We start from the raw sequence: 12304 nt of genomic DNA on the forward strand, positions 1-12304 counted from the left end.
GTATCCGAACTATATCTAAATAAAGTAAATTGATACAGAGAGAGTAAAAAATTACTTTTAATTATTTTATAAATAATCTGATAGTGTCAATATTTTCTCACACCAATCAGAGTATAAAACATTAAACTCAAATAAACCCAAAACAAATAAAAGAAAAATATGATTTCAAAAAGTCCAACGGTAATTTGAACCTCAATCTCACTTCCCCTTGACGTCAGCAAGAAAAAAACAATAAGTTCGATTGTTTACTCTATCAGAAAATTGAAATTAGGATTACTCCTTCGTCTTAAAATAAGTGTAACTTTAGATCATTTCATGTCAATTAAGAAAAACAATAAATATAAAGAAGAGTTAATAAGTCACCCCTATTTATTAGACATTTATTGAGAAATGAACATTGTTAAGGAAAAGTAGTAGTAGTTCTTTATAAGGGCATAGTTGAAAAAAATTACTACTCTCTTCGGATCAAAAAGAGTGTTCACTTATCAAATAAAAAAAGAATTAACTTTATTTTTCTAAATTTGCCTCTATTAAGTGTTATGCGATTAAATCCAATACCTATTTAATTAGAGACAATTTAATCAAATTACCTATTTTTATCTAGAAGTTAGTATTTTCTTAAGAAGTGTGCAAATAGCTAAGTGGACACTCTTTTTGATCCGGAGGAGTGTTATTTATCTTGAATTCCTGAAGTGACACTTATTTTGGGACGATATAGTAGTTATCATTTTTATTAGATTATTAATTAATGTTAAATACCTTTAATTATTTTATAAATAACTTGATAGTGTAAATATTTTCTCACACCAATCAGAGTATAAAACATTAAACTCAAATTATAAAATCTAGAAACCCAAAACAAGTATAAAAGAAAAATATGATTTTAAAAAGTCCAACGGTAATTTAAACCTCAATCTCATTTCCCCTTGACGTCGGCAAGAAAGAAAAAAAAGTCAACAGAGCCAAATAAAAGTCATCATTTTTAAATAACCTTTTTTTTTTTTTATTTTGTTTTGAATTTTCATTTCCTTCAATATATAAAGGAAAAATTACTATACTAATAAATAAAAATATAAAAAAAAATAAAAACCACTTGTTTTTTTTTCCTCTTCCTTTCCTTTTTCTTCATATATTCTTTGTAAAATTCCATGATTTTACGCGCTTAGGGTTTTGTACTTTCTTTATAAAGGTAAGTTTCTACACAAATTACGATTTTTTTAATTAATTGTTGAATTGGGTATTCATTATTTTATTAAATCGATCAGTGTTTTTGGTTTTATTTACTAATTGCGACTTTGGGTTTGTGAGTTCTTGGATTTTCTTGATTTGGGTATGCTTTAATTTTTTATTTTGATGTATACTTTTGTATGTAGTGAAAAAATTGGATTTTTAGGGACCCTTTGGGCTGCATAATGAGTTTTCTTGTTTAGTTTTTGGTAAATAGTGATGATAGTGTAATGATTGGTATGTTAGAAGGAATTGTTGTGTTTTGATCTATGTAATTGCTGCTTAATCTATTTAATTTTGGTTGTAAAAGCAGTATAATACTCTGATTAAGTTATGCTCAGCTTTGTAATGATGTGAAATGTTAGAAAAAATATGTTTTACCTACTACAACAACAACAACAACATATCAGCCCCGAGTGTAATCCCGCGAGGTGATAAGACAGGACATGACCTTAGATAGGAAGATTTGGAGGTCGATGATTACGATAGAAGGTTAGTAGGTAGTTGAGTTTTGTCGCTCTGTGTGAGAGAGGTGGGGGGCTAGCCTTTCCATCTCCACTTCTCTTTTTCTTAGTAGTGTTATTTTGGTATCGTGTAGATCATTATCTTTGTGTGTGTATTACTATGTGTTGCTTCATTTGTTCTGTATCTTCATTTGTTCTTCATTGACTACGTTTCTTTTTAGCCAAGGGTCTATCCGGAAACAGCCTCTCTACCCCGCAAAGGATGAGGTAAGGTCTGCGTACATCCTACCCTCCCCAGACCCCACTTGTGGGATTACACTGGGTATGTTGTTGTTGTTTTCTGGTCAGTGGCGGAGCTAGAAGTCCGGATACAAGTTCGGCAGAACCCAATAGCTTTTGCTCAAATGGTGTATTTGTGTTAAGAAGTTCATTAAATATATACAAATATTAGATTTAGTAGGTGTTTGGACATGCGATTTCATCTCAGTGTTTGGACATGAGATGAAATCCCAAATCATCCAAAAAGGCATGATTTGGGATTTGAAAAAATATAAATGTAAAATTTGACCCGTACGTTTATATGTCTATATTTTGTAAAAAAACCTATAAGTTGGTAGATATATTTACCAATCATGTTTACCAACCATTTGTATTAAATATTAATCTGCAAATGATGGGGAAATGCATGCTCCGCGTGGAGAGATTGTTCGTACCATGTGGGAGGATTATATTTAAGAGTAGTTATATTACTATTCATGTTAAATTTTCCTTTTTATTGAACTAAAGTTTGATCAATTGATGTTGTATTTTTTAGAAAGGCCTTCTAGTAGCGTATTAATTTTATTATGAACTATGATTTACTCATTTGGTAAGATTGTATAAGAATTGGGAAAATTTTGATGATTTTCACAACTTGTGGGGTTTTTATGTTTATAAAAAAAACTGCAACTTAAGAAATCCAAATTGCATGTCCAAACATGATTTCATCTCATGAGATGAAATCATGTCCAAACGGCTCCTTAGAACCCAGTTATTAACTTATTATCACTTGAAGTTGTCATTTTAAAATTCAGAACCCATAAAGTTGAAATCTCTGGTCCGCCTCTGTTTCCAGTATTTGGTTGTAACATAAAGCTGCTGGCTTTTAGTAGAGGTGTGGGTGGAGTGGGACATGGGATATCGGTTTTGGTGATAATGAAAAGTGGCAAAGAGTGAAAATAATGCTTTCATGCTGATAAGAGCTAGTAATATGGAAATAACTTGGAGATTTTAGGTTCAAATTTCAGCTGCAACATCCCATATAAGCTCATTGCTTTAATCTCGGCATGTAGATTTACTTGATACTTGTGCTTGTTGGCTATGGTAAGCTTCCTAGTATTGGATTAGTCTAGGTGCACGCAAGTTGGTTCGAACAAAACTTTAATAATAAAAAAGAAGAAAAAATAGAGCTAATAACATGGAGTAGGGGTAGTGTGGAAATTGACTAGCTCTTATGATGGACTGAGTATTTTTCTTCTTTTCTTTCAAATATTAACCAGTGACGATGATCAGCGGGTGATCACCAGGTTTTGTTTAGCGTACTCTTTGAATTTTTATTCTTTTTGTCACCTGAATTCCTCCTTGTTCTTTTTTTTTTTTTTTTTTGGTTGTGAGTTATTTTTAAATTGCTTTTTGTCGTTTCTGCAGAGACAAATGAGTGGGGTGTTTCTAGGTGAGTCTCATCGCAGGCCCCGTACTGGGACAAAGACGTTGAGGAGGTGCAATGATGGTGGAAGAAGTGATCATGTTGTTCTGATTGATGTTGAGACTGAAACTTTTAGTAATGTTATTTTTATTGATGTGCCTGAATCGACACCCAAGAAGGTTCGAGGTAAGACAGCTGCAAAGAAAGACAAAAAACGGTCTCCTTTGAGGAACATAATCTTCATCGATGATGACGAAAGCAATGAGAATGAATATCCTGAATTTGGCGTAGAAGATGACCGCCACTTCTTTCATGACCCATCCCCTAGCATGAGACCATGCTCAACCTCGAGAAGTGCTAAAGAACCTTTAGATGAAATTGGTGATGATTGTCAGTTTGTTGGAGAAAATATTCCTCCAGTGAAGTTATCAAAATGCAAAAGAACTTACTCTGGGAAAGCTCCTGTCCAAAATCGCTATGGTTTGACGTCTGATACTGAGAGTAGTTCATCTGATGATGATGACTTCATGGAAGATTGTTCTGGAAAGCTTCGAGAGCAGTGGCAGAAAGCTTCGTTAAAGAGGAAAAATGATAACATTGGTCAATCTGGTGTTAGAGATACCAATGATGCATCCAGTGTTGGAATTCAACCTAAGCCTGCTGAGAGGGAAGAGCATCCAGCTTGTTCTGAAAAGGAAGTTCTATCTCCTAAACCAACACACGAATCACGTTGTACTTCTGGTACGGCTGATGTCCATGACGATGGAGATCCACAAACAGAGAACTTTGAAGAGGGTTATCCCAGTAGACCCTGTGAATATCAACAGAATCCTTTTATAAAAAAACATTCAGAACAAGGCAAAGAAGGGAGTATTCCAGCTGCAGGACCTCGTTTAGAAAATCCTGTTTCGTGTAGGGTAGCAGAGGAGGAACCTCGTCTTAGCAAGCACCAGCGTGATGTTGAAACTGAAAATGGTAGGAGTCAGCATATTTCTGCTGATAATGGTAAGAAGTGTCAGGAGACGGCTAAGAGTTATAATTTTCGTTTCTTCAAAGCATCAAGACATGGTACTAGTAATTTCAAAGGGAAGGAGGATTTATTTTCTGAAGGATTTCCATGGTGGACTACCCGTCCCCGATCATCCGTTGAACACTATCCATACCCCGTTAGTCCTAGAGAGTCTTCTATTTGCAGGAGAGCTTCATCAGGCTCACGAATCAGCAGCAAAAAATGTGTCGATCAGGAAAATGGGAAATGGATTCCTGATAGGACATCAGAAGTAAGTGCAAAACATAATGAAACTCAACCTAGAAACAGAGGTTCCTTGGTGGAGGAGGATCTTTCGGAATCTGTATCTATGAGCCAACACAAGGATGAAAGGCATGATGATGTGAATGGCCAAGATGGTGAGAATGTGAAGGATCATGTTGAGAACTGTATTACGACCGAAAGAGAAAGGATGAAGGAGACTTCCGAATACAAAAAGGCACTAGAGGAAGAATTGGCTTCTAGGCAAAGAACGTTAGCAATTCAGGTCTGTCATGTGTCCTTACTGATAACTTTTGTAGAGATTTGGTTTTCTGTTATGCTTTCGGTGTTCATACTGTAACATGTTTATCTTTTTACTGCTGAATGTCTTATGAAAGTTTATTGTGTATTGGTGGAACCGAGGTCTACTCCCATAATTTTGATCTCATCAATGCCATAATTGATCAAATATTCTCTACTTTTGATGCTTAATGTGCTTCTTTGTAACCTATATGCTCCAGGGTGTGAACGGAGTTATTGTAGCCAGGTTGTAGAGAGCAAGACTGTAAGAGTCTGTAAGAGATTAACAGGCTGTTCATTGCATTCATAATAATTAGAAACTTGAAGTAGTCAGTTGATGTAGAAATATACGAATAAACTCCCGGTAGAGTTCGTGAAATTTCCTCCCTTTCTATTATTTCTCATAGAAGAAGAAGAAGAAAAACCTTCCTTCCCTATTTCCTTTAAATTATGGATCTTTGAAGCCTTGAGTAGTCAAAAGAGAAAAAAACTAAAGTCTTTTGGGGCATTAAAGTAGAAAGCGTAATTTAAGCATGAGCTTTAACAAACAAAAACACTAATGAAGAAAGAAAAACATAGCTATTTTCTTTCAGGAGAAAATAGACAAATAATAACTATTTTGAACAAAAGAACTGAAACACTAAATACATTTTCCCTCAAAAAAATAAAAAAGAACCGAAAAGCTATACATCTATATGAAGTAAATCATGTCAATCAAGTTTAAAAGCCACTTCTAATTTCTTGATTTAGATGGAACAATGTAGCTTTATGTTTTTTGGATAAAAGGGAACTTTCACATCCGGTTTTGAAGAGAGGGGGGAGATCCTATAGAGTCCTATCCCAATTTTTCTTTTGCTAGGCCCATAACTAAAAAGCTCAATTTCTTACGATTACGAGGTTCTTATATTAAAAGTTTAGTAGGCGTTTGACCATAGAAACCTAATATTCTTCACTTTATTTGGAGTTTTTGAAGTTGGAGTTGAAGATGGAGTTGTGTTTGGTTATTCTTTTTGCAAATGAGAGAATGAGCATTTTAATTGGAATTATGAAGATGGAGTTGGAAAACTGGTTATAAGCTGTTTTCCAAATTTGGAATCCAACTTCAAGTTGAATTTGGAATTTTCATGGCCGAATAAAGTGAAAAATTATTCCGGAAAAAAGTGAATACTTAATTTTTATGGCAAAAGTAGTTAATCTCTTATTCCTAATCACTAACAATATCTTCATTATGCTATTTTACAATTAATGTATCCTTTATACTAACTATATCCATTGTATTATTTAGTATTGCCTTTTGAAGATAGAGTTCATGGGCATTGAGACGCATGCCTTAGTACCTTACCGCCTACACTTAAGCGTCACCTAAGTGACGAGAAGCGCACAACCTGGCTTTACTGAGTTTAAGGGTTTAAAGGAGCTCACCTTTGACAACAGTAACAAATCCAATATTGTACTCTCTGCACCTCTATGTTGGGGCTTTCAAGTAGACATGTCTTTTTGTTCCACATATGGTTTGTTTAGTTGTGTATGGAAAATTGAAGAAGGATTGGCACAGATAGTCCGCCTGACTAATTTAACAAATACTCCCTCCGGATCAAAAAAAGAGTCCACTTAGCCTTTTTTTCTTGGATCAAAAAAAGAGTCCACTTAGCAAATCAAGAAAAAATTAACCTTGTTTTTCCATATTTGCCCCTATTAAGTGTTATATGATCAAATCCCAATGTCTATTTAATTAGGGGTAGTTTAGTCAAATTACTTATTTTTGTCTAGGAGTTAGTATTTTCTTAAGGGGTATGCAAATGACTAAGTGGACTCTTTTTTTGATCCGGAGGGAGTATTACTTAGCAAAAAGGTCAGGTATATACCAGTGGCGGAGCCAAGATTTGCGACAAGGGGGTTCAAAATATGAAGAAGTAAACCCATGAAGAAGCCCAAGGGGGTTCAACTTATACTATCTATACTTAAAAAATAATTTTAACCATGTATAAACAGTGTAATTTTCTGCCGAAGGATGAACCCCCTTAGCCATATGTGGCTCCGCCTGGTATATACTTTTTCCCTGTTGAGCTACTGCCACACTTCTGATGCAATTGTTTCGGTAGGACACTTCTTTTCTGATGAAATTTTCCCGGGTCTTATTCTCTCTTAAAATGAGTTTAGTTATTGGTCAGCTGAGACTAAAGCGAGAAGGAAGGATTGACTAAGGTTGAAGAACTTTAAGACTTTATAGTAAAATTCCTAGGTTCAAACAGTTCTGGAGATTTACTGTTGATATGGAGGACTTATGGAGGGTGATCAAAGCTAGGTGTGGAGTGGAGAGGCAGTGGTGTAATAAAGATGCCACAATATCCTCTGGCACTAAATTATGGAAGCAACCAAGTTTTGGTTGGATTTTGAAGGAATGGTGAGTCTAAAGGTGGAAAATAACAAAAGAATAAGGCTTCGGAGAGGACCTTTATAAATGATATTGACGATGTATTAGACTTCATAGACTCTTTACATCCTCAGTGGAGCTAAGTCTGCAAACACTTCTGTACACTTCTAGTACCTCCTTGATGATTCATTTCTATTAATACTAAAAAACTATCTGTCTCTTAAAAAAAACAACCTATTATATGCAGATGAGCCGTTGATCTCCAGTGAAGCTAATTGTGATAGGTTTCCTGAGAGAAATTTCCAATGGACCACGTGGCAGTGTCCGAAATTAGTTTGAAAAAATGTGATCTCATTCCGATAGGCGAAGTAGGGACATTGAACAAAAACTCTGGTAAAATATCTCGGGCTTACCATTGGAGAAAAATACTAAGATGTGGTTGTTCGGAAATTTTTCATTGAGAAGAAAAGAGTAGTAAAATGGCTAAAATTACCTGTGTATTGGGTAGGATTTAGTACTCATTAAAATGGGTGAATATAGTATCTCTTAGTCACTTGAAAGATAATGCCTCTAGATTCAAGAATCGGAACTATGGACAAGAGTTTTACTTCTTACCATTGTTGGTTGGTGAGACCATATGGAAGATGAGACGAACAATAGCATTCACCAGGCCCTTGATACTTTTATTATGATAAAATATATGCAGCACATTAGACAGAGAGATCCAGGAAAAGAAGACAAAAACATTGTAAATTCTGCTTCGTACTGTCAGAGGTAGAGGCAGGGAGAGTTTGATCCCTCTCCTTAAGGGTCAACTAAACCTTCCATTTCGCCTTCCTTCATCATGTTCTTTCCCGAGGGCATTGGTCTAGTTAAAGTAACACGTTTTTTCCAAAGGATAGTTGTGATATTTCTTCATGGCCGGGTTTCTGTATGGAGCCAAAAGGCAATGGTTTTCAGCGGGCCCCTTTCTCTCCCTTTCATGCTCATAAAATTAGAAAATTAATTTCTATAGATAATCCCATTCTGGTTATTTATTTATTATTTTTATTTGATGACCGAGAAATTTGTCTTGGACCAACCCTTAAGACCACATGCAGCGTTCGAAACTCGGGGATATTAGGCCTGCCTCTCTATCCTCCTTGACTTAAATATCATACTTAGTTCGCATGGCGCAGGGTTCGAACCTGTGACCCCCGTCACAAGTCCCTCAACCTTTGCCACTTGAACTAAGCCCTGGGGTCCATAAATGGATATAGAAGTAAACATCATGTGGGGCAACTGGTAGTATGTTATTTTCATGTCATGTGTCTTTTGTTAATGTGAAGATATCAGGTTAGCATTATGTTACGAATTTTGGTTTGTAATTGGCTAAGATTGCTGTTTTGATGGTGTTCTAAACAATAAACTTTGAAGATTAAGATTGAAGTTCTACAATTTCTGATAAAAAAGTGCAACCACGGAGGAAAAGATAAATTAGCTAAAAGAAAGTAAGATTTGTATATGTTCGAAGATGTACTGTTATCTGATGTGCTTTTTTTACCCATTCAGGCAGAAGAAGCCAAGAAAATGAAGCAGTTGCTGAAAAGAAAGAAGGCTGAAAATATGCGTCTATTAGAAATGGAGAAGAGACAAAAGCAGCGTGTGGAGGAAATGAGAGAGACTCAAAAGAAGGTATGATAACTTGGCCTCTTCTGTTGTCTATTTCGCGCCTTTGTGCAGCCTCTCTATCTTTATATTTCTTTGTGTTTCTTTTCCATGCCACTTATGTTGCCTCTGTGTTATTTTGTGATTATAGCATATTTGGATTTTTCCTCGTGTTTAAACCATCTGATGAATCTTTTTAGGACGTAGAGAATATGAACTTGAAGGAGCGGATACGAGCCGAAGTTCGGAAGGAACTCAGTAAGCTTGAAATGACATGCCTTGATATGGCTTCGGTGTTGCGCGGATTGGGGATCAATGTTGGTGATGGCACTAATCATGAGGTTTGTGTACACTCAGTCTCTAAATATATTTTCCACCTTCTATTACCAGCTCATCAAATTTCGATCCTTCACTCATGACAGGCGAAGCTAGAATTTTTAGTTTATGGGTTTGAGATCATAACTTATTTTATTTACTGGGTTATGAATATATTATTTATATGTTCTGAATATATTATTTATACATATCAAATAATTTTTTTAATATATAGGATTTGAGCTAAAGCTACTGGGTTCTGCCGAACCCAAAATTTAAGGGCGAGCTCCGCCTCTGGCATTCATATTTCAACATGCCACTTTTTCTCATTTCTTGTGTTTTTACATGGGATTTCGGGAGTTGTGTTTGAGTTTTGTCTTACAAACTTCTCCGTATTGCCATCTCTTTCTTATATTTCTATTTGTGAAGTGTTAGTCGCAGTTAGAAGAATAGCACGAGAGACATTACTTAGAATAAATTCTTGTTTCAGGTGCGCGTTGCTTACAAGAAAGCCTTGCTGACATTTCACCCGGATAGAGCTTCACGATCTGATATACGACATCAAGTTGAAGCTGAGGAGAAATTTAAGCTTATTTCTCGAATGAAGGACAAATACTTACCAACTGTATGACAGTGACATAGGAGATAAATGTAGTTTATTTTCAGGAAAAAGATTATCTTGTAGGTTTGGAAATTTTTTGTACAGGCCTTGAATGCTTGAGCTTTTTTCACCATGTGGAAAGCTGCATTCAAATGCAGAAAGGTTCTTATTTCCAGGTTTAGTTTTGTCATTTCTTTATGTTTTTGTTAATGTAATTTTCTTCTTTCAGGGTTGTGAGGTGGCTTTCAGGAATTGCTCCACAAAAGCTGTAAAAAATTTGTTAAAAAATATTTGTGACTAGGTAATTATAACTCTAGTTTACAAGCAATAAGCTGCAATACACAGGCAGTTTAATACATGCTTAGTAGTATATTATCATAAGAAATTACCCTCCCCTTCATTTCACTTTTGGTATCTAAGTTGATTTTAAGGTCAAGTTGACCAATTATGGGAGTTGGTCAACTTAGAATTTAAAAACAGTAGCAAGTACTTATTGCAGTAGGATAAAAGTGGAGTATCTAGAATTAGATTACGTGGCCTAGCGGTTAATAAAGTCGGCATAGATTTTGGAAATCAGGGTTCTAATGCTAGTAGAGACAAAAAATATTATGTGATTTTTCCTCGGTGGGCACAAGCTAGCTCGGATATGGTTTACAACCGTGACGAAAAGACAAAAAAGATTTTCTGTGAAGCAGTTCAAGGACTAACTTCACTAGGAAATTAGCTAAAAATGGAACAAGATGGAAATGAAAAAGCCAAATAGACAATAACCATTAGTTGGGAAATAAAACTTTGTACGTTTTTGTTGTATTTACAATAGAGTCACATATGAATAAGCGTGAGATTTAAGAACCATTTCGTTTTAGAGAACTCTAATTTATCTTTAAAAAACAAATAACATTAGTATTACTGTATTAGAATGAAATAAATTTGAGTAATTTGTAATGTATATAGAGGTTTGTATAACCAAATAGATGTGTTTGTATTGCTTTTTTTTTTTTTTTTTTTTTTTTTTTTTTGTGTGTGTGTGTGTGTGTGTGTGTGCATCTCTATTAGTACCTTCACTTTCATTTTCCAGCGCACGGAATATGTTATATAATTAAGAGATCCATTAACTTGGTACTCCCTGTGTCTCAATTTATGTGGCATTTTTTCCTTTTTAGTCGGTTCCAAAAAGAATATCATCTTTTTATAAATAGAAACAACTTAACTTTAAAATTTCACTTTTATCTTTGATGAAATGATTTATAGTCACACGAATGTCTAAGATTTGTTTTTTTTTTTTTTTTTTGGATGAAGTAAGTGGTATTAATCAAAGGCATCAAGAAGATGCAATAATTACAAGATATAGCATTTGAGCTTACAAAAAAAGAAAGGCCGGGCTGTACAACAAATATCTAAGCGTAACTAATGAGCTAGTAAAATCCACAAGTTGATCTGCATTACCTACGGGGACCAATTTGGTCCAACTAAACAAATTGGCAATACACCTTGCTTTCAAAAGACCTAAAGGTGTTGACACCCCGAAAAACATCTCCTATTCCTTTCTAACCCGATACACCAAAATATACAAGGTCGGGTACCTGTTCCGTATTTTCTTGATGGCTTTGTCAACTTTCCATAGATTCCGGCCTCTCATAAGCTTCCTTTATTGAGAGAGGAATGGTACAATTAAGACCAAAGAGGCAAAAAAAGATTCCGTATTTCGAGGCCACTTCACAAAGGGAGGAAAAGATGCATGGTAGTTTCAACCTCCTTTCGCACATATGGCATCTGCTTGGAAGCCGAGTGTTCCTTTTCATCAAAGTTGTCTTGAGTAAGACAAGCCTCGTATAGAGAGCCGTCCCAAGTGAAACATATGACTTTAAGAGGTAGTTTTTTGTTCTCCAAATGAGTTTCCGTGGCCAATTGTCTATGAATGGATTTCTAGAGCACATTTGATGGTATCCTTCTTTACCGTGTAGATTCCCCCACCGTGTTGTCCCCATTTGAGTTTGTCACCGCTGGGGATTGATGAAACATTGTTGAAGTCTCGAAAAAAGATCTAGCAACTCATTCACTTCCCAATCATACATGTTTCTTCTGAAAGACAAGTCCCAAATGTTCTCTTCTCTCGTTAGCGAATTATAAAGTTGGGATCTTGAGCTATTCGAACAAATTTGAAAGTCATCTGAAGGATGGTACTTCCACCCATTTGTCCTTCCGTAATCTTAAGAGTGAGCCATTGCCCACTTCAAAACGTGTCTGTTGAACAAAGGTGTCCCATAATCTTCTAATACCCTTCCGGAGACCCACTTTCATAAGGAAGGTCGGTGGCGGTTCGGAATGGCCGGAGACTTGCCCCGGAATGGTGGTCGCGGCCTTTGATCGAGTTCGCCTCGCTAAGCTTTGGATCAAAGCTTTTTTAGGTATTCCACTTCATGCCCTCGGTCTAACAACTCAT

At 35.6% G+C, this 12304-nt stretch overlaps 1 protein-coding gene across 1 annotated transcript; it reads left to right on the plus strand.

Moving 5' to 3' along the window:
• The first annotated feature begins 1229 nt into the window (after nt 1-1229).
• Nucleotides 1230-10192, plus strand: LOC132067812 (uncharacterized). The gene is made up of 5 exons (XM_059461155.1): nt 1230-1330; nt 3378-4910; nt 8850-8972; nt 9146-9286; nt 9751-10192. Exons 2-5 carry the CDS (start codon nt 3384-3386, stop codon nt 9889-9891), a joined length of 1932 nt encoding a protein of 643 aa, XP_059317138.1. The 5' UTR covers nt 1230-1330; nt 3378-3383; the 3' UTR covers nt 9892-10192.
• Nucleotides 10193-12304: the final 2112 nt, after the last annotated feature.

Source organism: Lycium ferocissimum, chromosome 8 (assembly GCF_029784015.1).
Source record: "Lycium ferocissimum isolate CSIRO_LF1 chromosome 8, AGI_CSIRO_Lferr_CH_V1, whole genome shotgun sequence".
NCBI lineage: Eukaryota > Viridiplantae > Streptophyta > Magnoliopsida > Solanales > Solanaceae > Lycium > Lycium ferocissimum.

Bases quoted from the DNA above. Each gene is read 5' to 3' on its own strand.
- LOC132067812 (XM_059461155.1), top strand. From the start codon at position 3,384: ATGAGTGGGGTGTTTCTAGGTGAGTCTCATCGCAGGCCCCGTACTGGG. The intron at 4,911-8,849 runs GTCTGTCATGTG...TTACCCATTCAG, and splicing joins AAAGAACGTTAGCAATTCAG to GCAGAAGAAGCCAAGAAAAT. The intron at 9,287-9,750 runs GTTTGTGTACAC...TTCTTGTTTCAG, and splicing joins GTGATGGCACTAATCATGAG to GTGCGCGTTGCTTACAAGAA.